This window comes from Bos taurus, chromosome 25 (assembly GCF_002263795.3).
Source record: "Bos taurus isolate L1 Dominette 01449 registration number 42190680 breed Hereford chromosome 25, ARS-UCD2.0, whole genome shotgun sequence".
Classification (NCBI taxonomy): Eukaryota; Metazoa; Chordata; class Mammalia; order Artiodactyla; family Bovidae; genus Bos; species Bos taurus.
In genome coordinates, this window is record NC_037352.1 from 28,483,324 (window position 1) to 28,511,092 (window position 27,769).

The 27,769-nt window shown below is 38.8% G+C and overlaps 1 protein-coding gene and 1 non-coding gene across 5 annotated transcripts in view; one reads left to right on the top strand and one right to left on the bottom strand.

Annotated features, from left to right (window-relative positions):
* TYW1 (tRNA-yW synthesizing protein 1 homolog (S. cerevisiae)) overlaps positions 1 to 27,769 on the top strand; it is a 145,965-nt gene that overhangs the window by 104,545 nt on the left and 13,651 nt on the right. For all 4 annotated transcript variants that reach the window (XM_059881376.1, NM_001192753.2, XM_024984983.2 and 1 more), the window contains 2 exons: positions 10,108 to 10,218; positions 19,809 to 19,976. In XM_059881376.1, coding sequence (XP_059737359.1) covers positions 10,108 to 10,218; positions 19,809 to 19,976 — 279 coding nt within the window. The remainder of the gene's footprint in view (positions 1 to 10,107; positions 10,219 to 19,808; positions 19,977 to 27,769) is intronic.
* TRNAH-GUG (transfer RNA histidin (anticodon GUG)) lies at positions 11,468 to 11,539 on the bottom strand. Its single transcript has one exon. It is a non-coding gene; the product is annotated as a tRNA-His (tRNA).

A 27,769-nucleotide genomic window follows, 5' to 3' on the forward strand; every position in this document is an offset into this window, starting at 1 on the left:
GTTCCCCTTTGACCGTACTTCCACTATGCAGTACGCTCCATGTCTGCCAGTTTCGCATCCTCAGATTCAACCAACTGCAGAGCAAAAACGTTTGGGGAAGACAAAAAATTCCAGAGTTTCAAAAAGGAAAACTTAAATTTGCCTTGCAACTGTTTATATCGCATTTACATGGTATTTCCAACTATTTACATAATATATACATTGTATTAGGTATTATAAGTACTCTAGAAATGATTTAAGATGTACAGGAGGATGTGCATGCGTTATATGCAAATACTGTGCCATTTTATATTAGAGATTTGAGCATCTGAAGATTTGGATATCTGCAGTTGTCCTAGAACCAACCCATGAATATTGAGTGTTGACTATACGCGTACATTATAATGTGATTTTGTGTGTGTGTGTGTGTACATGTATGTGTATATATATAACATTTTTAAAATTATGTGTGATTTCACCTTCCTTCTACTCTTTCACACAAGCAACATCTTCCTTCATATTAACTATGTTACTAGGAGGATGTCAAGCCGTTTTTTTTCCCTCTTTGCTATAATAAGTAACACGGAGGTCCATGACTCTTCAAATTCAGGCCACATTCTGTCTCATATTCAAGTTGATTTGCCTGGTCTTCGAGGCTCAGCCGAACCTAAGGCAAATCTTTTTCTACTTCCTTTACCAGATTTCTGGTTTTTGAGCAGAGAATTTTGTTTGAAGGATCTGTTTAAGGATAATTAAGATCAGGCATATGAAGAAACTTTTAAACTGATCCATTCTCATCTACTGTTAATATGAAAAAGTGTGTGTGTGTGCAGGTTTTCTGACCCCACAACTTTTCTTGTATTTCCTTCTCAGATTTTTGTATTTCTCTGGTGTATATGTATTTATGTCATTAATACTGTAGTATGTGTACAATTTTGTTTTTAGCTTTTTAAAATTTCGATGCTGTTACATAAAAATTACCCCTTATTATTAAATTTTCTTTTAAAACAGTTATTCTCAATAGGAGCAAAGGTACAAAAGAAAAACAGGTCTCCCACCCGCTTCCTTCCCTTTTTCTGAGAATCACATCTGTATGGAACTCTCTTACTGTTAGGAGTGTGTTTCTCTGCCATGTTCAGATTCATAACCGGTGTTCTGAAATAATCATCTTTAGTGTTAAACAGCTGTATCATAAATCATCTAGCTGTTTCTTGGGATTGAGATATTTATAGTATCTCATTATTACAAATAAAGCTGGAATGAACCTTCTTATTCATCAGTATTTGTCCACAAATTTTATCATTTCCAAAGGCTTACATCTTTAGAAATGTAGTTATTGGATCAACAGATTTGAGTATTTTTCAGAGACTTTAATTATGTTGCCATGCTACTTCCCAAAATGTTTGTAGTGAATTATGCTTTTAACCGTCAGTGAATGAATTTCTCTGTCTTGCTACACTCTAGGCAGCAGTGAATATTGCTATTTAAAAAAAATCGTTGCCAATCTGATAAGCCAAAATGGTACCTCATTACTGCTTCAATTTGCATTTCTTTGATTACTGGTAACTCAGAGCCATGTTTTAGGAGACCATTTTATCTTGTTTTGACACACAGCCTCAGCTCAAGTTTGTCTTGAATTGCAACTGTCAAGATAAATTGTTGAAATTAAGAACTGTAGTCCTGGGATATAATAACCTCATCTAGAATACGTAGCACTGCAAGATGCCTAATTAGAGGGAACAGAACTAACTCATAACTATATATTTTTAAACCTTTTTAGTATGGATTTTTAAAACATTCAAGTGAGGTGAGAATAATATAGGGAATTCCTATGTAACCATGATCTTAGCTGTCATTTTTCACCTCTCCTTCTGAGACTCATAATGTGTATGTTAAACACTTTAATCCTTTCCAGTATTCTTGCCTGGAGAATTCCATGGACAGAGGAGCCTGGCAGGCTGCAGTGTGTGGGGTCACACAGAGTCGAACATGACTGAGCAACTAACACTTTCACAGGTGTTTAAAGTGGAATGTAAATAAGCCTACAACCCTTCTGATCCTTATAAGTAAGCACTACTAATGGCTTGATGTGTTTCCTTTAGGATTTCTTTTCCTGTTGGATTTTCTTCACTGAGTCTTATAAAACTGTCCTTGCCATCTTTCCTTGATCTACATTTTCAATCATTCATAAAAGTTTAAATTAGTTGGTTACTTAGTTAATTTATTTTGGGAATAATTCTATAATAGTTTTCCTTCTTATCTTTGAATATGAAGAAGACTTCACTTAGCTAGATCATAAGTTATATCTTTGAATTTATTTTCTACTTTTTTGCTTTATTTGACCTATCAGATTGACACATTTTGTTTTGACTCCCATAAACAGTATCAGACTTAATTAAGGGACTTCCCTGGTGGTCCAGTGATTAAGGTTCTGTGCTTCTAATGCAGGAGGCCTGGGTTCAATTCTTGGTCAGGGGACTAGCTCCCGCATGCCACAACTGAGAGCTCGCACACCACGACTAAAGATCCTGCATGTGGCGGCTAAGACCTGGCACGGTCAGATGAAACCAAACCAAAGCAAAAAGCAGAAAAGTAACTCTTGGTTAATTAAAGCCATTTTAAGGATAGGTATGCTTTCTAAGGTCTTTAAAAGAATCATTGTCCAGTTTCTAGTATTGGTGAACACATATTCCTTTGATTTAAAAAACAATGGTTGTCAGTGAGGGGTTGTTTCAATTTTAAGGTGTTTTTTGTTTTAAGGAGTTCAGAATCATTTTTTTGACAAGCATGGTATGATGGCTTGTGGAGCCAGGCAGGAGTGTTGAAGTCTTGTCTTGATGGTTTCCTGGCTCCTCTCCTCTTTTGGTGTTAACCACTGTTGCTAATTTCGTTTCTGACTTGAGTTTGTTCATTTACTAGAATAGAATGTAGCTTATACAACAGTTGACACTGTGGTTGCTTCGTTCACTGCTGTATCTCCCGCACCTAGTGTAACACCTGGTGACTGTTGTTGAGTTGCTATCTGTGTGATCAAATGAACAGATCTATGTAACTGCTGCTGTGGTGGTAGCCGAAATGTATTCATCGTTTTCTCTCTGCGGGGGCTGTGTTCTAGGTTCTTTGTTTTAGTCCTTCTAATTTAACAATAATACTATGAGGTACAGATACTGTTACTCTTCCCTTTTTTACAGAGGGGCAAAGAGCTCACCTGGAAAATCCCATGGACGGAGGAGCCTGGTAGGCTGCAGTCCACGGGGTCGCAAAGAGTCGGACACGACTGAGCAACTTCACTCACAAAGAGCTCACCTAAGCTCACACAGCTGACTCAGTAGCTTCATTGCTACTGTGTACTCTTTTCCTCATTTTATACTTTTTTCCTCTTTTCTTCACTCAGGCCTTTTCTGCTTTGTACTTGATTCTTTATACCGCCTGCCTGCCTATGCAGTTCCCTTTGATAAGCATTTAACATTTACCTTTGGAATTTCAACCTCAATTTTTACTTCATGTGTTTTCAGTCCATGTATTGCTTCCCTCTAAGAAACATAATAAGTTGAAACTCAAATTTAAAATCTGTCACAAAAATCTGATCTAAAGTCTAGAGGTGAACATCTAGGTCTCTCGCTGCACAGTCCAGCTGCACGTTTGTTGGGATATAACTTTCCGATCACCCCACCCCCCATTTATTGTGTGTGTTCTCACCACTAGGGGAGAAGAATCTTAGACGCTTAAATTAAACAAATGCATGTCATGTTGAGGTTTGGCAGAAACCAACTCAATATTGTAGAGCAATTATCCTTCAATTAAAAACGAATAAATTTAATGATTAAAAAACCCCAGAAATACATGAAATTATAATGTGCCAACTACTTGACTTTTTTTTTTTAAACAACTCACATTGTGACATTTCACAGATCACATTGTAGCTTGAACAGAAAGTAGCTAAACTTTTTGCCTAACTGGATACTTTTCATCTTCATTTTTATTATATTCCATATTATATTCCATTCAGTTCAGTTTAGTCACTCATTCGTGTCTGACTCTTTGCGACTCCATGGACTGCAGCACACCAGGCTTCTCTGTCCATCACCAACTCCTGGAACTCACTCAGACTCACGTCCATCAAGTTGATAATGCCATCCAGCCATCTTATCTTCTATCGTCCTCTTCTTCTCCTTCCTTCAGTCTTTCCCAGCATCAGGATCTTTTCCAATGAGTCAGTTCTTTGCATCAGGTGGCCAAAGTATTGGAGTTTCAGCTTCAGCATCCATAGTATTGGGTTGGCCAAGAAGTTCATTTGGGTTTTTCCATAAGATGTAATGAAAAAACCCGAATGTACCTTTTGACTGACCCAATATCACACCATCCATATCCCCTACTAGAGAATATGACACATTCAGAAAATCCTGCAGTAATAACCAATCCAGAACCTATACAAATTAAATTTGCTAATTAATTCCCCAAATTGGGGAAAAAATATTTTTTATTTGAATTATATTACTACACTCCAGTGTGTACTCCAGTTTTCCCTCTCTCTCCTGTTTTTTTTTTTAATCTAAAAGGATAATATAAAGTATTAAGTATGTCCTCTGCAAAGGCAATGCCAGCTCTCACCTCTCAAGCATCATCTGTACTCAGTTTTTGTTTTAATCTGATCTAACTGGAGTGTAACTCCACTTTCTTCTGTAGACTTTAGGAACTGCTTTAACTAACTTTACATAGACTTTAAAGTCTCCAAAACTGTCCCATTGAGCAGGCTCCCTACAGACACAGTGAAACCCAGAATGTGAATCTGATCATTTGAAATAAAATCTAATGACTTTCCTGTTTTTGTAACCCCATAGTAGTGCTTTTCTTTGTCTTTAATCATCTGAACATTAGTATGCTATAGATAAAACGTAAATGTACTAAAATCAGTTCCTTCTGTTGATCAAAAGATATGCAGAAAGTAAAAAGGAAAGCCTTAAAGCAGATGAAAATATTTCTGATACAATTTTAACAGAGTTCTTATAGCCAGGATATATAAAGAATTTGAAAAACCCAGTAGTAAAAAGACCATTATCCCCATAGAGAAATATTCAGGACACTCGAACAAATATTTCTCAAAAGTAGAGATCAGAATGGCCAAAACATACTCAACTTCATCAGTAAACAGACAGATACAAAATAGAACAGCACAGAAATGGCTGAAGTTTTAAAAGACTACCAACAAGAGTTGCTGAAGATGAGAAGTAGCCGGAACTCTGATCGACTCCAAGTGGATGTGTGGTCAAATGCCCTTGAAAACCAGTCTGGCAAAATACGTGTGCTTCCTGTGATCCAGCATTTCCACTCTTAGGAACATCAAAGAAATGTGTCCATCAGGAGTCAGGTACAGTAACACTCTTTGCATTGGTGTTTTGTAAGAGACCATGCTGGGAAAACAACCAACCAACCAACCACTTTCACTAGTAGTTAATATTTTCCTATACTGGAGTACTAAACAGCAGTAAAAATGTATCTGAAGCCAGAATCACCATCAAATTCAGTGAATGACATTCAGTGAAAGAAGCAGACATAGAAGAATACGTGTCATAGTAGCATTTCATAAAATTCTCTAAAGCAGAAAAAGCTGAACTCTAGTGTTATGAGAGATAACAGCATTGCTTTTCTTTTAATTTTTATTGGAGTATAGTTGATTTACAGTGTTGGGTTATTTTCAAGTGTACAGCAAAGTGAATCAGTTTTATATATATTATATTTAAAATATATTTATATATAAATATAGAAAATATACAAATAATGTATTTATATCTAATTTAGATGTTTATTATATATTTATATAAATATATAAAATTTATATTGTATATATATTTATATATTTCTTTTCCCACATAGGCCATTATAGAGTATTGAGTAGAGAGATCCCTGTGCTATACAGTAGGTCCTTATTAGTTACTATTTTATATATAGTGTTGTGTATATCCCAATCTTCCAACTTATCCTCCCTCCACCCCTAGGAACCATAAATTTTCAGCATTGTTTTATAACAGCTAAAAGGTAGAAATAATCTAGATGTCTATCAGTGGGGATATGGCTGAATGAATTATTGTATACTCATGTAATGGAATGTTAGATAACAAAATGAGCAGATCCCAACATACAGCAACATGGATGAACTGTATAAACACCATGTTGTGTGAGAGAAGCAAGACACAAAAGAATATATAGTTCTTTGTATATACATTTCAAACATAGGCACAAGTCTAATGTTGAAGTCAGAATATCAGATAGCTTTAGGGTGAAGGGAATGGATGGTGCTGGGTGGGTGATGGATATTTCTTTGTGTTAATCCCTTGGGTGATACATTTGTGTTTTATGTACATTTCTCTTTGCATGATTTATTTCGCAATTTGAGAAGGTTTAGCAATGAGAGATAGAGTCTGCCTTGGATTCTTTCTGCTTGGGTTCATTTCCGAGCTCTGCTGCTTTCCAACTGTGTAGCTTTGGGAAATTTATTTAGCAGCCCTGGGCCTCAGTTTCATATCTATAATGTGAAGATAATAAACCTATTTTATAAGATTTGTTGCAAAGAAGAGACAAATATTGGAATCTTTGCTAAGATATTAAACACAACAACAGCTGGCACATAGTAAGGGCTGACTCATTGCCAACTCCTGCTATTGTTTTTGTTGGTATCATTGCTAGTTTATTTGTTGAAAAGAATTTTTAACTCCCATTGGAATTACATTATATTTAGAAATCTCTCATGGCTCTCCATATAGGCTAATTTTTTGTTATGGTCTCAGAAAAGTTTACTTTTTTCACTGTCCATGTTATTTCATAAATAATCAAGTATTTTATAGTTGTATTTTGTAAAGTAGAATTTGTGTTTTGTAATATATATGTATATGCTATATAGATATATGTATATATAGTATATATATGGCATATAATAGCTAATACGTATTATGACTTACTGCTGCCAGCATGGTTCTAAGCATTATGTAGTAGTGAAAGTCGTTCAGTCATGTTTGACTCTTTGCTACCCCATGGACTATACAGTCCATGGAATTCTATGGGCCAGTATACTGGAGTGGGTAGCCGTTCCCTTCTCCAGGGCATCTTCCCAATCCAGGGATCAAACCCAGGTCTCCTGCGTTGCAGGCAGATTCTTTACCAGCTGAGCCACCAGGGAAGCCCAAGCCTTATGTAGATGAACACTTGCAGTCCTGTGCAAAACCTGCATTTTACGCAGGGAGGAACTGAGAGAGTTTAAGATGGCTAGTATGTGGTCTGAGATTCAGTCTGGCCTGGCTTCCCTGATAGCTCAGTTGGTAAAGAATCCGCCTGCAATGCATGAGACTTGGGTTCAATCCTTGGGTTGTGAATATCCCCTGGAGAAGGGAAAGGCTACCCACTCCAGTATTCTGGCCTGGAGAATTCTATGGACTGTATAGTCCATGGAGTCGCAAAGAGCCGGACCAACTTTCACTTTCAGAGTCCACATCTATCCTACCACTCTATGCTTGGAAAGCTGCTCATTTTTCTATTTTTATTTGGCCACTGGCCAATTTGACTTAATCTGATTTTTAGTTGATTTTCTTAGGTTTCCAGGAAGCCACCTATATCATTTGCAAGTACGTTTTTTTTGTATACTATTCAATTAGTCTTGTTCTTGCCTTATTGCTTTGATTTTAACTTTCAGAAAAGTGTTTATAAAGATAATACAGTGGACATTCTGCTGTTAGTCGGATTAAATGGAAATACCTCTGTTTTTTACATCTGTAAGAATGACATGGACTGTTGACTCAAGGGTGTTTTCTTTGTTAATGGTATGTTTTTTAATTTTTGAGTTTACCAAATGGTTTTTCAGTTGTTCATTCTGTTTTGTTTTAAAATCAGGGATGGACTTTAAACTATATCTATAAGATGACTGATTGATTTTTCTGTGTCACAATATTAATGTGATGAATTATATTAATACATAACCTAATATTGAATGGGCTTCCCTGGTGGCTCAGATGGTAAAGAATCCACCTGCAATACAGGAGACCCAGGTTCAATCCCTGGGTCAGGAGGATTCCCTGGAGAAGGAAATACCCACTCCAGTGTTCTTGCCTGGAGAATTCCATGGACAGAGGATCCTGGTGGGCTACAGTCCATGGGTTGCAAAGAGTCAGTCATGACTAAGTGACTTCACTAATACTGAATCATCTCTCCTTTTCTAGAATTTTTAACATAATGCTGAATTTCATTTGCTAAAATTTCGGTAAGATTTTTGCATGTATAAATGCAAGTGAGATTGGCCTGCAGTTCTCTACCATTTTTGTTAGGTTTTGGCATTGGGTGAATTCTAGCTATGTAAAGGGAATCTGGAAGATGTGTGTCTTTTCATGCTTTATATACTGTATTTTAAAAATAAGTTTTGAGTGCATTTTCTAAAGTGGCCGCCTAATGATATTCATCTCTTCATCTCTTGGTTATCTTCAGATACAAGCAAAAGTAGAGAGAGAGATTGGTATCTTTTAATTGAAGTATAGTTGATGTGCAATATTTTGTGAGTTTCAGGTGTACAGTATAGCAATTTGCAAAAAGATTATACTCCATTTATAGTTATTATAAAATATTGGCTATATTCCCCTGTGCTGTACAATATATCCTTGTGGATTATTTTATACATAATAGTTTATATCTCTTAATCCCCTACCCCTATCTCCCTCCTCTACCCTTTCCTCTCCCCACTGGTAACCACTAATTTATTCTCTATATACGTTTCTGTTTTGTTATGTTCATTGGTTTGTTGTATTTTTTTTTTAGATTGCACATCTAAGTGATATCATTCATTGTTTGCCTCTCTCTGACTGCCTTATTTCACTTAGCATAACCTCTAAGTCCAACCATGGTGTTCCAAATGGCAAAATTTCATTATTTTTTATGGCTGAGTAATATTCTATTGTTTATGTATACCACATCTTTATCCATTCATCTTTTGGTGGACATTTAAGTTGCTTCCTTGTCTTGGGAATTGTAAATAAATTCTGCTGTGGACATTGGGGGCATGTAGAGATTGGTATCATTCTTTTCAGCTTTCATCTCATTTTGTCTTTCTCTTGAGTATAATGAACCTTGCTACTTAAAGCATGGTTTGAGGTTTAGCAGCATGGATACTGCCCAGGAACTTGCTCCAAATGGATGCAATCATGTGCATATAATCACAGGCACCAATCAACTTTGTGTACTCTACTCGTTAAAGGCAAGTCATAGGTTCTGCCCCCACTCTTGTTGTAGATTTTAAACTACCATTAATCATGTTGTTTTGAGATGTTTGAGTTAGTCCTTGAACTTTTCACAGTTTGTCTAGGGTCCTGGAAAGGAAAGTCAAAGGGTATAAAGTTTTTAAAGGCGTGCATAACTGTTGTCTAGTTGCTTTTCAGAAAATCAGTACCTTTTTTTTTACATGACAGACAAACAAATGGCAACATTGACAGTTCATCAGTGTGCCTTTTCTGCCAACTAGGGATCGTTAAATAATAAGAAAGCAGGAAAGAGGAAAAGTGTAAATTAAAAATCCTTATCATAAATACTTTGATTGATAATGGAGAGCCCGAAGGTTATTTGAATTCATTTTTGACAGTCTGAAACTATTTAGTCAATTCACTATTTCTGATCAAATGGAATTCAGTGTATTTGTTAAGAAACTTTTGGGTATCTTATCTAGTGTTAATGACTCAGACAGTAAAGAATCTGCCTGCAATGCAGGAGACCCAGGTTCGATACCTGGGTCAGGAAATCCCCTGGAGTAATGGCTACCCACTCCAGTACTCTTGTCTGGAGAATCTTATGGACAGAGGACCCTGGCGGGCTACAATCCTTGGGGTTGCAAAGAGTCAGACATGACTGAGTAACTAGCACTTATCTAGTGTTAGATACCGTTAGGGAGAGAAGAGAAATATACCAATATTTGTGCCTATAAGGCTTCTGGGAGTCTTATGATATTGTTTACATTTTTTTTCATCTTTCTACAAAATGTAAACTTCAATTTTTAAAAGTTCATACTGGATTTCACCTTGCCTGGGGTTTCTGTGGGTTGAAGAAATTTGAAAATCTTCCAAGGTGATAAAAACAAAGTTATCTTTTCCTGTCTTTTAGCAACAACGTACTGTCTACAGACTGACTCTAGTGAAGGCATGGAACGTGGATGAGCTCCAGGCCTATGCCGAGCTGGTGTCCCTGGGGAATCCTGACTTCATCGAGGTGAAGGTAAGCCCCTGGCGGCCAGTGCTGGGCACACTTCCCCTGGCACTTTGCTGGCCACGGTGGGGTTACAACCTTCTAAAACCCTACACGAGGTCCTGGATGTTTGATTTATTTATGCAAAAATATTAATCAAGATCCTGGCACTGTTCTAGCCACTGGGGATAAGAACAGTAAAGACCAAGCATTTGCTCTCATGTATAAAAAGCTTATATTTTAGCGAGCCATAGACTGTCAACAGAAAATAAATGTACTGTCCACTACATAGTAACTTTAATATGCGGAGAAGTAGAACACAGTTATAGTGAGTAATTGTTTGACATTTGAATAAACCTTAGCTATGGAAAACTTCAAATATATACAGAAGTAGAGAGACTGATGTAATGAACTCCCATCCATCCATTACCCAGCTTCAAAAATTACCAGCTCATGTTTCACCTGTACTCCTACCCATTTTCCTGCCCTTACCTATTATTTTCAAGCAAATCCTCACATTATACCATTACCTATAGCTGTTTCAGTGTGTATTTTTAAAAGATATGCACTCACTTTAAACACTTATTCAGAATACTGTTCTTACAACTAAATCGTTTTAATAGTAATTTCTTAAGTTTGGGGGCATATAAGATTTAAAACTTGACTGATTAACAGTTGAAATAGAGTTGATTTACAATATTGTATTAGTTTCAGGTATACAGCAAAGTAATTCAGTTATATATATTTTTTTCAGATTATTTTTTATTATAGGTTATTATAAGATATTGAATATAGTTCCCTGTGTTAGATAGTAAATCCTTGTTGCTTGTCTACTTTATGTATAGTAATGTTCATTGATTAATCCCATACTCCTAATTTACTCTTCCCTTTCCCCTTTGGTAATAACTAAGTTTGCTTTCTATGTCTGTGAGTCTGTTTCTATTTTGTATGTAGATTCATTTGTATTCTTTTCAAGATTCTTCACGTAAATGACCCCCTGTAACATTTGTCTTTTTTTGACTAGTATGATATTCTCTAGATGATCTGTGTTGCTGCATATGGTAATATTTTATTCTTTTTAATGCCTGAGTAATATTCCATTGTGTATATACATTATATCCTCTTAAACCAACTGTCTTGGTTATTTGAAAAGGGTAGTCGCTCAGTCGTGTCTGACTCCTTGCGACGCTATGGACTGTAGCCCACCAGGCTCCTGTGTGCATGAGATTCTCCAGGCCAGAATACTGGAGTGGGTTGCCATTTCCTTCTCCAGGGGGTCTTCCCGACCCAGGGATCGAACCTGGGTCTCCTGCATCACAGGCAGATGCTTTACCCTCTGAGCCACCAGGGAAGCTGGGGTTATTTGAAAATCTAGATCCAAATAAGGGTTAGAATTGGATTATTTCTGTCTTTAATTTATTTTAGTCTATTAGTTCTGCTAGTAATTAATTCCCCTAGTAATTTATTTTGTTGGAAAAAATGGGTCATTTATCCTGGTTAGTTCCCTGTATTTAAATTTTAGATTTTGCTCTATTACATATTCTTCTGCCCCATATATTTTCTTTGGGTTAGTAGTTAGATCAAAAGAAGATTGATCAGGGGGGTGTGTGTGTGTGTGTTTGCATTTCAAGACGATTTCATTGGTGACGATTTCTAGCAGGCGGTATTTAATGTCATATTTTTGCCCGTGTTTCTTTGGGATAAATACCTGTAAGTGGATTGATGTGTGAGAGGATACATGGATATGCTGTTTTGCTAGATACTATGGTTGGCTGTTTTAGATTTCGTAAGCAGGAAGGTTTTTTGAGGAGATTACTCTTTTAAAAATTGATACCTGAGTAGGAAGAAGCAACACAATATTCAAAGGCTTGGGGTCAGAGCATTCTGGGCAGATGACACAGCTAGTCTGCAAGAGGGCCTTTGTGACCTCTGGGGCGGTTGGAGTTGGCTGTGGTACAAGATGAATCAGAGAAGAGGGCTGGGGCCAGATTTTGTTAGGCCTTTCGCACAAGGATAACAGAATCAAATTTTACACTAAGTTTAATGATAAAACTTTTTTTTATACTTGGTGTACTTGGAAAGGATTTTAAAAGCTAGAGAGTGATGAGATCTGATTTATGATTTTAAAAGATCACCCTGCTGTTGCTGTGAGTTGGTTTACAAGGGCAGTAGTAGAAGTAGGTAGACCAGTAACAAAACTTTTGCCAAGCAAGAGGTGTGATGGCTTGGGGAAGGTCTTTGGTGATACAGTTGGAGAGGGGTGGGTGCTTCCGTGATGAATATTGAAAGTAGATCCAATCGAACTTATTAGATGATGTAGGAAATGACAGAACAAAAGGAATCAAAATAGTACCTGGGTTTTTGGCTTAAGCAACTGTGTGGATGTGGAACAATTTGCTGATGTGAAGAAGACCAATGGAGAAGAGAGGCCGATTTGGGGAGCGATTTCCTGAGTTTTGTGTTAGCCTGAGTAATTTGAGATAGCTTTTAAATATCTAAGTAAAGTCGCTCAGTTGTGTCCGACTCTTTGCGACCCTGTGGACTGTAGCCCACCAGGCTTCTCTGTCCATGGGATTCTCCAGGCAAGAATACTGGAGTGGGTTGCCATTTCCTTGTCCAGGGGATCTTCCTGATCCAGGGATTGAACCCAGGTCTCCTGCATTGCAGGCAGATGCTTTAACCTCTGAGCCACCAGGGAAGCCCTAAGTGTAGGTTCAAATAAGCCATAGGTTATATAAGCCTGGAGTCCTGGGGATGAGACAAGCCTGGCAATAATGACTTGGAAGTCGTCAGCATGAGACAGTAAGTAGTTAAAGCTGTAGAATATTAAGAGGCAGATAATATGCTAGGCTTTCATGGACAACTAAGAATATGCAAAAATGAGAGAAAGTGACCAGAAAATTCACCTAATCTCTCAGAGCTCCACTCTTCCATTCATGTTTATGAAGCTGGGTGCCCTCTGTCATGTCAAAGGATATTTCTTAGAGCTATCTTTTAGTAAGTTCAGCGTTCTGTATGACTGTCTTCTGGAGGGATGGGGAGGTTGGAGCAGATGAAATATTGCTATCTGAGTGTGTAGCAATCTCTAGTCAGGTCAAAGACACTTTTAAAATTGTTCTTAATTTCAAAAGGCTGCTCTTGGCAAGAACTCTAATGATGCAAAGATACAAACTACATCTTAAATATATGCCTTGGCTTAACAAAACCTTGCCAGTGTCAAGGATTAGTGGTGGTTTAATTGATGACTTAGCTATTAAAGAATGTTGCTTCAAATTATATTGCAGTAAAACATCTATTATTAAGCAACTTGGCTGGATCACACCATCACCTTTTTTTCTCCTTCCTTCTTTCTTTGCAGTCATGTTTTCTGTAATGAACAAGATATTTTATAATCTGAAAAGAATCAACCAGAATTATTTTTTAATGAAAGATGACCACTTTGTAAACAGTGTAATTCTCTGATGGGCATTTTGTATTTGGACAAAGTATTGCTATAACTTGAAAACAGGTGAAGCCTTCTTGGGTGTAGCTGAGATGTTATAATGACAGTTTCTTTCAAACAAGATTTCCATTTTACTGTTTTATCCTTGCCTTTAACAAATATTCTGTGCTCTCTCCACATGCCAGGCCTCGTCAAAGCACCATAGGTACAGATTTTGTGCCTAAATTTGGATATGCTGTTTGGGAAATGGATGTCTTGCTGAGCAAGGCCACATCTGCAGAAGTAAAATAAGCTACTTGGAGAGATTTTTTTTTTTTTTCGAAAAATTCTTGGAGAAGTGTGTAATCTAATCATGATGTAAAATGTCATATTTAAATTATAAAATATAGGGTAACAGAAAACAGTTTGTGTTGTACCAGGAGAAAGTATGTGATGGTCACTTGACTCTGTAATATCAAGTACCTGGGCCTTTTTTTAAAAAATTTTATTGATTGATTGATTTTTGGCTGTGCTGGGTCTTTGTTGCTGTGTGTGGGCTTTCTCCAGTTGTGGTGAGTGTGTGCAGCTCCATTAGAGACAGGATGTGGGTCTGAAGGCAGAAGACTAGGCCCTTTGACCTTTAGCAAACGGACGAATTAGGAAAAAATTCACACGCTGACACGGTGGTGCCTGGAGATTTATCTCTTACCTGTGAAGTGATGTGTTAGTCGCACAGTTGTGTCCAACTTTTTGTGACCCTACGGATTGTAGCCTGCCAGCCTACTCTGTGCATGGGATTTTCCAGGCAAGAATACTGGAGTGGGTAGCCATTCCTTCTCCAAAGTATCTTCCTGACATAGGGGTGAACCTGCATCTCCTGCACGGGCAGGCAGATTCTTTACCGTCTGAGCCACTAGGGAAGCCCATCCCGTATCTATCTCTTGGTAAAAAAAAAAAAAGTCTCCCAGGGTCCAACCTTCAAAAGGAGTTAGTGTTAAAGCTTAATAGTACCTCAAGGTCACACGAATGCCCCAAAGATGTGAAGTTGATAATATAAGATGACCCTGGGATAGTGAAATACCTGGGGCTCTCAGATTCCATTCATATCCTTTCCCTGGATTTCCTGGATGTGTGTGTGAATGTGGAGGGTGTAGCCGTGTCTCTCATAGTCTCCAGTGGGGAAGATGTGTAAACTTTGCTGTATTCCTAAAAGGTACGGATGTCACCTGGGACAGATTGCTTACCTTCATTGAGCCTAAATTTCCTCAGTATTAAAATTAGACTAATAATTTCAATTTAATAGCTTTAGTTGAGAATTCTAGGGGGTAACTTATGCCTGGGGTCAATAACTGCTTAGATCACTTTCCATCAAGCATATTATTAAAAATGAATCGATAGAAGCTGCTTATTATATCGATTTTCTCTTTACTTTCACTTTTAGTCTCATAAAACCTCTCTCTGTTCCATTTCCTGTAAATTATCATGTATTTTGGGTTCATTAGGCTTAAATGGGCCTCTATTTGCTAGCCTGAGAAACTTAACCATTGTTATTTGCTTACTTGTTTAAGAAAATGTGTTTGGCGTTGTAAACATCTGCCTTATTGAGAAGCTTTCATAGCACAATCCATTTTGTAAATGAAATACTGTCTTTGTATTCTGTGCCTAGCACTGCACTTTGAGAGGAGTAAGTGCAATAATTATTTGTTGTCAAATGATTTAAAACCTTCTTCCCGTTAGCACTGTGACTCTCGACAGAGCTCAGTCCTGGCAGAATGCGCCTTGCAAAACAAATGACTTAGCATACCTCACCCTGTTTCTGCACACAAACGTTAAGGAATGTTGGTCATATCGGTCAGATTCCTTACAATTGTTAGTTGTTCAGGTATGCAGCAATACCTGAGCAGTGCTTTCAGTGGGTTCATAATCATTAAAGAGCAGAAAAGTCATGAGAGATATGAAGGAAATTTTGTATTAGAAAAGAGTTATGAAGTCTAATGTCATGGAAGAAATGTGTGACTTGGTCTTAGAACAGATTGGTTGAGGGTACAGAGAACAAGGTACAGTTTCTGCCCTTTGAGAGCTCAGGATTTAGACACATCTTTATGTGCGTTATCTGGTAAGAGATATGCACAAGACATGATAAATTTGGGATTAGATGGGATGGGGGTTTCTGGCAGAAGATCAAAAAAATGGTGGGAAAAAAAAATGGTGGCGATTTTAGCTGGGGAAAGACTGGATGCTGAGTCTAGTAAGAAGGCCTCAGGTGCTATGCTGAGAAATTTGGGCTGGTATTGGAGGGGGGTGCTGGCAGTGATTGAAGCATTTTTAAAACGGACATGTATTGCTGCAAAAAGTCACGAAGACAACATTTCTTCTGTTCTCAAAATGATCAGGGACAAAAGAATAATATCAGGAGCCTTTTGATACCCAGTCAGTATAATTAGAATTTCAAGAGCCAAAATACTGCTCTTCCCATAGACTTTGAATCCCCAGGTGAACTTTCTAAGCAGCCTGTAAAAAAGACCTACCTGGTGGCCCCCATCTCCTTGAGCAGAGTGGTCCCTCCAGAAGACACCAGTGTAATGTAATGGTGTGTGTGTGTGTGTGTGTGTGAGTCACTTAGTCGTGTCCTACTCTTTGCGACCCCATGAACTGTAGCCCACCAGGCTTCTCTGTCCTTGGGATTCTCCAGGCAAGAATACTAGAGTGGGTTGCCATTTCCTTCTCCAAATGTAATGCTGTGGGTTGTGCTTTTCACCACAAATATCAAGACACGTAAGTGGTCCTGCTCCTCGGGAACTTTCTTTGGGTCTGCCTGTCACTCCTCAGCCTGCAGATAACTCCTCAGCCGCCACATTCTTCCCATCTGTTTTCTTAAGGACGTTGTTTTTTCCAAGTTGTGAGGAAAGAACACGGTGGTGGTGATAAATGGAGTGGGGGTTGTGCTGGTAGGAGAAGGTGGCAGAGAGCTGTGGTCTGAGGGAAAAGGAGACATTTTGAGACAGTTCAGGGGCAAGTGTGATCAGGAATCAGGTCCAGGCGGTTCATAAGTAGACAGGAGTGTGGCGTGAAGTGAAGTAGCCCGTGCAGAGTGGGGAGCACCGGAGGGGCAGCTGCCAGAGACCAGCTCACTGGTGGGTGCTGTGCTCTGTCACACAGTCATGTCCGACTCTTTGCAACCCCATATATTGTAGCCCGCCAGGTTCCTCTGTCCATGGAATTCTCCAAGCAAGAATACTGGAATGGGTTGCCATGCCCTCCTCCAGGGGATCTTCCCAACCCAAGGATCAAACGCAGGTCTCCCTCATCGCAGGCAGATTCTTTACCATCTGAGCCACCAGGGAAGCCCCCGGTTCACTGGGGCCGGTTTCTACCTGTTGCAGTTGTGTCACGATGAAGGCTCGGGCTCTGTAGTTGGCTCAGGAAGTAACCCATACTGCCCACCTCTGAGGATTTTGTCTGGCTAGAGAGAGAATTTTTACACGAAAATACTTTGTTAATTTTAAGGTATCATGTGAACATATAGAGAAAGTGAAGGCCTAGTGATGACCTATGACAATCAGTCTTTCCTTTCCAAACCAAATCTTTCCTTAGCATATTGTGCTTTATTATTGCTGAATAATCAATGTTAAGTGAAAATGGCTCAGTCGTGTCCGACTCTTTGTGACCCCATAGGCTATACAGTCCATGAAATTCTCCAGTCCAGGATATTGGAGTGGTAGCCTTTCCCTTCTCCAGGGGATCTTCCCAACCCAGGGATCGAACCCAGGTCTCCCACATTGCAGGCAGAATTTTTACCAGCTGAGCTACGAGGGAAGCCCAAGAATACTGGAGTGGGTAACCTATCCCTTCTGCAGGGGATCTTCCCAACCCAGGAATCGAACCAAGGTCTCCTGCAAAGGTGATTCTTTACCAGCTGAATCTCAAAGGAAGCCCAAGAACAAGGCATAATCTGTGCCTCCTGGGAATCTTGTTTGATAACCACTACACCAGCGGCATGGCTAAATCAATTAAACTGTTTTCCAAAGCCATTGTCATGAATATAAGATCTTACCTAAAACCTCTGCTTCAGTGAATTAAGGTAAATATTAAAAATAAATTCCTCTGAATTAGCCCCTATCTGCTTGGTTATTCATATAATTCGTCCATCATAAACAGTATTTAAAGTGAAGTAAAGTTCATATTTATGGCTAATTTGACTTAGGAATAAATCATTTTCATGTGTGTTTAATACATTTGGGCAAGTTCAGTACAATTTTTCAACTATGCTTTTTTAAAGAGTTTTAAACTATTGTTTGCTTTTTTTATTCAGCTAAAATCCGAACTCAGTTTAATGAATTCTGTAAATCATTGGGCTAACAGAGAAGATTCTCTAGTTTATTGTAATTAAGCTGGGTTACCTCTAGTTTATGTTCAGCAAAGGTCATCTCAGTGTAGTATACAATAGTCTTTGAACAGCCATCTGGAGTGGAGGGTTTTGCAGAACTCATCTGAGTTTTTGGCCCCCTCCCAGCTCTGCCATCTGTAGGGTCACGATCACTCTGCTTTGCTCATTGTGAGCTTTTCATTTAATGTCATTCTACCCCCTCCAGTCTGTGCGTATGTGTGCAACTCAGAGAGAGCATCTTTTTTTATTTTATTCTTTACTTAGTAGCAACATATCTAGACTATTCAAATCTTTTTTTCAAGTAAGTTTGATTTCTTAGGTATTTAGAGAGCCTACAAAGTTAAGATATATTCCTTATTATTGAAAATTAGTCATTAATCACTTATCATTATGTAACTTACCAGTTAAAGAAATTAGTTATGGAACTTTTGGCTGTCAGGTAGAATTCAAGAGAGTTAAAAACCAATTTATCTTAATGCATTTGTACTGAATGAGAGAATCTCTATAGGGGTAGATACATGTATATATGTGTGTGTGTGTGTGTGTGTGTGTGTATATATATATATATATTTCTACAAATGTATTTTCGTTTTGGCATGATTCTGTGTTTATATTGGGTTGGCCAAAAAGTTTGTTTGCGTTTTCCCATAACATCATATGAAAAACTTGAATGAACATTTTGGCCAACCCAATACACATCCACATACAACATATATTACAAAGTGGTCTCTTTAGAGAACAATTTGAAAGGAATCCCTATCTGGCCCTTTACAGAAAGTTTACCAGCCTCAGGTTTCCTTGATAGCTCAGTTGGTAAAGAATCTGCCTGCAGTGCAGGAGACCCTGGTTCGATTCCTGGATCGGGAAGATCTACTGGAGAAGGGATAGGCTACGCACTCCAGTATTCTTGGGCTTCTCTTGTGGTTCAGCTGGTAAAGAATCCACCTGCCATGTGGGAGACCTAGGTTTGATCCCTGGGTTGGGAAGATCCCCTGGAAAAGGGTATGGCTACCCACTCCAGTATTCTGGCTTGGAGAATTCCATGAAATGTACCATCCATGGGGTCACAGAGAGTTGGACATGACTGAGCGACTTCCACTATCTCACCAACCTCAAATCTAAACTTTACTTGAAAATGGGAGCTTATCTTATTTCCCCAGTCAATAAATTATTCATTGAATTTTTGTGGGTGTCAGCTATGCCTCCATTATTATAATCCCATGACAGTCAATTTCTTATACTGCATGAGTGAATCTGATTGGAAAGGTACTGATTGAATTGGTTGAAAAGTATTATTGTGAGTAGACTGTGCAGATGGCGATGTAGCACAAAGCACAGGTACCCAAGCCCCCAGCTTTGTCAAAGTGCAGAGAGCCTTGGCCTGGGAGCCCTAGTGCTATTTTTGTCACTTGCTACTTGTATGAGCTTCTAAGCAAATTTTATCATCTTTGTATTACTTTTTCTTCACTTTAAAATATGGATTGGATTGGCTTGGATTGGTTTGAAAGTGTGTTAGTCGCTCAGTCATGTCTGATCTCTTTATGACCCCATGGACTGTAGCCCACCAGGTTCTTCTGTCCGTGGAATTCTCCACATAAGAATACTAGAGTGGGTAGACATTCCCTTCTCCAAGGGATCTCCCCAGCCCAGAGATTGAACCCGGGTCTCCTGCATTGCAGGCAGATTCTTTACCGTCTGAGCCACCGGGAAGCCCTGGATTGGTTTGTTGGATGACCTCTAGAAGCGTGTCTGGGTCTGAAGCTCTTACTCTGTGACATTTGAATAGGCCTGTAACTGTCTCTGTTTCCACAGGGTGTTACCTACTGTGGAGAGAGTTCAGCGAGCAGTCTTACCATGGCCAACGTGCCCTGGCACGAGGAGGTGGTGCGCTTTGTCTGTGAGTTGGTGGATCTGATCCCCGACTATGAAGTCGCTTGTGAACACGAGCATTCCAACTGTCTACTAATAGCTCACAAGAAGGTAAGAACAGCTCAGGTATGCGTTCTTCCATCACCCTTGTCCTTCTTGCTCCCTTCTTCTCTTTTCTCTTTATTTTTCCCTTCACCTTATTATAGTGAAATAATAAGTGAATAATAATAATATAATAATATAGTGAAACAATTCTACTTGTTTGCTACCTTTCCTATAATGAACTTTAGGAAAACCCTGAATTCTGTCTGTTGGACTCATAAACCCCCTTTTCTGTGTGAGATTGCTTCATTTTCAGCCCTCACTCAGGCACTTGAAGTGCCTTCTGGCTTGTAATTGGCACATCCTGAGAAACAAAACAAAACACCCTTGTAATAACCTCTAGTCCTTTACCTAGAATGACAAGGGAAAGCTAAAATAGTAAACAACCCTCGTATGATAGTTTTTGACTGTCAGAAGAAATATTGAGGTGTTTATCAAATTTTAGATCACTTTGAATCCTGGCCTCCACAGAAATGTTTCTGGGATTTTAGTTTTCCTTTTTCCTCTTTAGTGTTTTTAGTACACAGAAAAAGTACCTAAATTTAATGTATTTTTTAAAGTAAATAATGCCTAGCAAAGGAAAAATTCAGTTTTTGGTAGAGGCAGGCTCTTAAAAAGAAATAAAATACCCAATCAGAAGTCCAGTGTTAGAGTAGCAATCATACTGATATGCCCTTACTGAAATGTGTATACAGAAATAGTGTCTTGGGTTTGATTCAGAATGGTATTAGGTGAGAAGTGTGTGGGTGTGTTGGTGGGTTGGGGGCTTTTGAGGATAACTGATGGATACATAGAGGCTCATTTTACTTCTCTGCTTAGTTTTCTGTTCATTCTCTCCTTTTTTAAAAAAAGTGGACATGGTTGAACCTTGAAAACGTTATTCTAGATGCAAAATGGACACAAAAGGCCACATGATATATGATTCTGTTTATATGAAATGTCCAGACAGATCAATCCTTAGAGTCAGAACGTGGTTTAGTGGTTGATGGGGGCTGGGGGAAGAGCAGGTCGGAAGGTGACTGCTAATAGGTATGGGATTTCTTTTTGGATGATGAAAATGCTGTGGAATTACATAGTGGTGTTGGATGCACAACTCTGTGGCTGTACGAAAACCCACCGAATTGTATACTTTAAAAGTTGAATTTTATGGTTTCTGAATTATATCACAATAAGGATAAATTAATACCCAAAAGGTAATAAAGAATGGGCTTACCTTTTCTTATAAAAATGTTTTTTATGTGAGTCAAGTCAGGCTTCATTAATTCGAACTTGAGTCTCACTTTTTCCTCCCCACAACCTAAGTGGCTTCCAGAACAGCTTCATAGGTTAATGATATTTAATAATATTAGAAGCGCTCAATTAAAATGTCACTTGATCTAGGCTCAAACAAACAGGAGGTTAAAAGGCCCTCATGTCTTAGTCGCAGTGAGGTTATAAATATCTGACCTAATGATCTGTCAGACTTAAATATTTGGACAGAAGAATGTGTTCTGGGAGCATCGGGGAACAAAGAAATAAAAGCCGCCTAGTATTTGAAATGTTCATTAAAGTAGCTGCAAAGACAACTTACAAAGTAAATCTTAAAAAATTAAAGCCAAGAAACAGAATTTTATTTTCTGTCTTTTTAATTACTGTTCTTTTTCAGGTAAGATAGTACCTTTAAAAAAATTACTTGATTGGAGGGGCAGTGCCCTGGAAATAGTCCTGACAATGGTGGCAAAGTTCTCTCTTCCTCCCTTAAGTCTGGTCTTCACACCATAGCCAAAGAAGTCTTTGTAGAATGTAGATCTCTTGCTGCCTTTGATTGACCTCCCATTGCTTTTAGTATGAAAACCAAAATCCTGTAACGTGGCCCCAGCGTCCTGTGTGACCAGTCTCTGTCTGCCTCTCCAGCTTCTTCTGGAACCCCTCTTCCTTCCCTTTCTGCACTTTTTTCCTTTTCTCAGCCTTAGTAGGTCTTAGTTTTGCTCCAGGTAGGCTGGGGATTGTATACTTTTTCTATTCTTCTAGTGGATGTACTAAAGATTACTATTAACATGCGTTCTGTACGCAATTATTTTGAACTGCTGTCCTATGTCCTATATTGCCTGATTGTTTTCTTCGCTCCTCCACTCAATTAAGCCTCTCTAAACTTCATCTCGAAACTGACACTAATAATACTGACTTTAGATGTTATTGTTAAGATTAAAGTTAATATATTTGAAGTACTCAGAAGGGAACCTAAAATAAAATCAGCAGTTCGTAAATAGTAGTTGTTACTGATGCTTTTATTGGCCTGCGCCTATCCACAGGGAGCCCTCAGAAGATGGCCAAGCAAATTACTGAAATTCAGTGTGATAAATGCAACAACAGACATAGGTACAAAGTACACGCCAGGCAGAAGAGAGATTGACCTTCGTTATTTTCCTAAATGTGTGTTGAATATCCAGGTGTGTCAGGCATTGTGCTGACATAAAGACGAGTTTAAAAAAAAAGATCCCTGCCTTCAAGAATGGTCTACCAAAAAAAGACAAACATCTAAACAAATAAATGCCCCCAAATTATTTCAGGTCAATGCTGAAAGATTAGAATGGAGCCCAAAGGAGCATACTTGGGACTATGGTACTATCAGGAGAGATTTCACAGAGGAGTTGCTGTTTGACTGGGTCTTAAATGATGGCCAAGATGTGGTCCATGAGGAAGTGTGGAGCCCTGGCACATTGAGACAACTCCAAAGTAGTTTTGGTGTGGCAGGAGGTCAGGAGAAGGGCTAAAAGGAGCAGGGGTGATTTGGCAGGGGCAAGAATGGCATTGAATGGTATCCTAAATGTGCTTTTTCCCATATGGCGTAGGCAGGCACCAAGGAGTTTTAAGAAGGGGAATGATATAATCAGATTGGAGTTGCAGAAAAATTTCTCTAGCAACATTATAGAGGATGAATAGCAAGACAGAGAAACCAGTTCAAAAGGGTTGTGAAAGTCCAGCAGTCTGAGGGCTAAATGCTGAGGGTCTGAAACAAATTGCTGTGACGGGGGAGCGTGGGGAGGAGGCGGTCTTGGGGAAGTAGTGAATGAGGGCTGTTATATTAAAGGGCCTGCCGAGTCAAGCGGGACCCCCTGGTTTCTGACTTGGGCACATGGGTGATAGTGACGGTGACCTTCCCTGAGGTCGTACTGTTTGCGTCTTGCTTTTTATTGGTTTGTTCGGGGACTTAGGGTAGGGAGTGGATGAGTTCACTGCAGTATCAGCAAGCAGTTCCCAGAGAATATAGATATCAGATGATGGAGGCAACTATTTGTGCTTAGAAAGCACGGTCAGTGAGAGACGTGGTCAAGGCGAGAACTCCATCCAGTATGCGCACCCTGAGGTGTCCGTACCCCAGCACAGAACTCTCGCACTTTCTCGTTCATAGTTCCCTAGTGCCTCAGGAACTTCTCCACAAGAACCATAGGTTGAAAGAAAGAACCAGCAGTTCCATCTATTAAGACATAATTGAAAGAACCGTAGCATAACCTAATGTTGAAACTGTGAACCCTCTCAAGCTGCTGGTTGACACGGTGCCCAGCAGCTATCCGATAGCGCTGCTCTTCCTTCCAGATTTTAAAATATTACGGTGAGTATACTGCACTCACGTTTTGAGAGCCACCACTCTAAGGAAACAACACAGACATCCATCCAAAGGGAAATAGAAATCTTGTTTGGATTGTTCCCCGTTGTGTATTTTTTGCTGCTTCTTTTTGTTGACGTTGGTATTGAGGTGTGCAGACCCCATAATTTTCCAGTCACTTGCTATTCTGTGTTCTTACAGTAGTGCCTCGTGTAAGAAATGAAAATACACCTTCTTATGAAGTAGCCACTTCTCACACTTGTTGGAGTGGCTCTTTCTTTTGACTTACAAGCTGGGAAGGGTCACTTGGAACCAGAAAGGTCAGAATCATCAACTGTTTATCATTCCGTATTTTCTCAGGAGATTGCTCCGTTTCTGCTTATAATTTCAGAGCTTCAGAACAGGAGGATAAGCTGCAGTTGCATTGCTGTTGTTTTACTGTTATACCAGAAGACAGTCAGAGAAGAGATTGGAATAGCATGTCCTTTTATTTTGAAATGATTACAGATTCATGGAAAACTGCAGAAATAGTCCAGAAGCTCTCATGTACCTGTTACCTGCTTTTCCCCAGCGACATATCTTTCATGACTATAGTACATTGTCACAACCAGGAAACAGACAACAACCAGCCAGGAAATAGACATGAGTACAGTCAGCAGACATTATTCTGATTTCACCAGTTTTGAACACCTTCATTTGTGTTGTGTGTAGCTCTTTGCCATTTTATCACACGTAGATTCATCTAATCACCACCACAATCAAGTTACAAAACTAGTCTGTTGCCACAAAGATCCTTATACCTCTTTTGAGTCCAACCTACCCTCCATCCCCAACTACCTGTAAGCTCTGTCAACCACTAACCTGTTTTCTATCTTTATAATTTCATGATCTTGGAAATCACATATAAATAAAATCATGAAAATGTGACTTTTTGAGATCAACATTTTTCACTCATCCTAATACTCTTGAGTTCCATGTGACTCACTGCACATGTGAATAGTTTATTCCTTTTTATTGCTGAGTAATATTTCATGGTAGGGATGATGTACCATGGTTTGTTTAACCATTTAACTGTTAAAAGTTTTTCCCTCTTATGGGCTGTTACTGTTTAAGCTGCTTTGAACTTTCTTGTACAGGTTTTTGTGTAGACATGTTTTTGTTTCTCAGGGCTAAATGCACAGGAATGTAATTTCTAGGTCATATAGTAAGTGTGTGTTGTAGGTTTTCTTTAAAAAAAGTCAAACTGTTTTATAGACTGGCTATATATTATTTTATAGGTTTCCCAAGTGGCTCAGTGGTAAAGAATCCGTCTGCTAAGCAGGAGATGCAGGTTCGATCCCTGGGTTGGGAAGATGCCCTGGAGAAGGAAATGACAACCCACTCTAGTACTCTTGCCTAGGAAATCCCTTGGGCAGAGGAGCCTGCTGGGCTACAGTCCATGAAGTCATAAGATTCGGACACAATTTAGTAACTAAACAACAACAAAATACTATTTCACATTTCTGCCAACCATGCATGAAAAATCCAGTTTCTGTGCATCCTAACCAGCACTTAGTATTGTCATTTTTTAGGTTAGCTGTTCTAATGGGTTTGTCATGATCTCATTGGATCTTATTATTTACATCATGAACATGATCTGTCTCTCTATTTAGATCTTTGATTTTGTTAAAAATCATTTTATAGTTTTTAGCATCTAAGTCCTGTACTTTGTTAGATTTATGAAAAGAAAATGAAAGTTGCTCAGTAGTGTCTTGACTCTTTGCAACCCCATGGACTATATATATAGTCCATGGAATTCTCCAGGCCAGAATACTGGAGTGGGTAGCCTTTCCCTTCTCCAGAGGATCTTCTCAACCCAGGGATCAAACCCAGGTTCTCCACATTGCAGGTGGATTCTTTACCAGCTGAGCCACAAGGGAAGCCCAAGAATACTGGAGTGGGTAGTATATTCCTTCTCCAGTGGATCTTCCCAACCCAGGAATCAAACTGGGGTCGCATTGCAGGTGGATTCTTTGCCAAATGAGCTATCAGGGAAGCCCTAGATTTATACCTAAGTATTTTTCTGTTTTAGCAATTATAAATGGTATTATGTTTTTAATTTCAGTTGCACATGTTCATTGAATTCTGTAGAAATAGGATTAATTTTATAACCCTAGCCAATCTGCCTTCTTGTCTCTACCTTTCAGAGTCTTCGTATATTTGTTTTATATATAATATCTAGGGGTTTTAGCTGCAGAAACACAGTTCTCATCTGGAACCAGAAGTCTTATGACTGCGCAGTTGTGACATTTACACTTTTCGTTTATCTCCCCGGTGGATAGTAATACCAGTACACCGGGCACTATTTGTTATTAGATTATTTCCGTGTAAACTCATTTTCTTTTCTTACCTTTAAAGTGTCACTCAGTGTGGTTGCACAGCTGCGCCTGTCGTGTTACTGGAAGGTTTTTTTCTGAAACCTGTATGAAAAGATCTTTTTCTAATCCTAATCAGATCCCATCAAATCCCATTTAATAACTAGGCTAGCAATTTACAGATGAATGCCTTTTTAAGGGTACTAAAAGCAGAGTTATAACCAAAAGGCAAACAAAGGAAAGAAATGGAAAAAAAGACAAAAACAGAATCCACAAAACGGATCATTTAGTCTACAAAGAATTTAGAGTGGGCACTGACTGTTCAACATCCTCATTGTTTATGCTGCCAACTCCCAGTTTATTATTTCTCTGCTGTAGTTTTGAAACACGTGACATCTTACAGAGTGTGCAAGAGAAAAGCCTAAACATTTATTTGATTTTAATGGCCTTTACAATCAAGTCCTTTGAGCTTCATTTCATGCCTACTCCTCGGGCCTTGACAACGCCCTGCCGTATTATTTTCTTCCTGTTATGTGTTTGCCCAGCTAAGGTTTCTCTACTGCTAGACCTCCTCTCCTTACCTCACTTCACCTGGTGAACTTCTGTTCTTTAAAACTATAAAATAAACCTCCTTGGGGACCACTTCTTTCAGAGCTGTGTGCACATCTATAAGGCTGTTTTCTCTAAGAAGCCACGGTTCCTGAACGCAAGGACTGTCATTCCCAGCACTTCCTAGAGTACCTGATACATTCTAGGTTCTTAGTGTTTGTTTAGTGAATTAGCAAACTCTTTACCTTCATCTTCTCTCCTTATTCATCATCTTGCCTTCTGAAATCAGAGATACTGTCCCATCTTCCTTGCTAATTTTGGTACCTATTTCCCTTCTTCCTTATCATTTATTTACTCACTCAGTCATTCAATGAGTGTTTATTCTACCGAGTTTGCTATTTTATAGGTCATCAGTAACCTGCTAGTTGTCAAATCCAGTTGTTTTCCATTTACCATTTTTTTTTCTTGCAGCAGAAGATTGATGCCCATTCATATTTTTGAAAGTCTCTCCTGCCTACTCTACTGTACTTTTCTGGTTGTAGTAAAGTTGGCTAGTGAAAATAAGAACATTGTCAGAAAGTGCAGCATTTCTTTACCAATTTCAAAAATTTGAAATTCTGAGCCAGGAAAGCTCAAAATGTAAGGTGAATCTTTAAAAAAAAGAAGAAGAAAAAATCTAGAGTGATCCCAAGCACTGGTTGACTGTATGTAGATGACCTTTCAAGGTCTTGTGTTAAATTTGCAAGATTTTCACAACATGAAATAGCTTCTAGAGAGTCCATTATAATTTGTACCCTGTCCATTCCCAGAAAACTTTCTGGTCATTTGCAGTGCAATGATCTTGTCACTGCCATATGTTCCACTACATGCAAAGCATTTTTTTTTTTTTAATTCTACTAGTGGAATTTTTTAAATGGATGATTGTTTTAAATATCTTTATAGAACAGGTTTATCATTCAGAAGCAGTTTAGGCTAAACATAAAGGAGTTTCTGCTATTGATAAGAAGTAGCTTCTTAAAGTAGGTGGAAGAATAGGTGGATACTTCATAAAGTTGAGTGAATGTCTCTGCCTTTGAACAAAGGAAAGATGAAGACTCACATTAAGATCAATATGTCAGCATATGCTAGTTCCAGGGTTGAGCTGGAGAGACACAGAGAGGACTACAATTCCCCGCAGGAGATCATTGGAAAGAGGAGGGCCAACCCGGCCGTGTGCTTCGGAAGGGTCAGGAGGGCTCAGCTGGAATAAGGCACAGTCAGCCTTCTGTTTCTGGGTTTCGAGCCTCACAACCTAAATGTCACCATGATCCTGT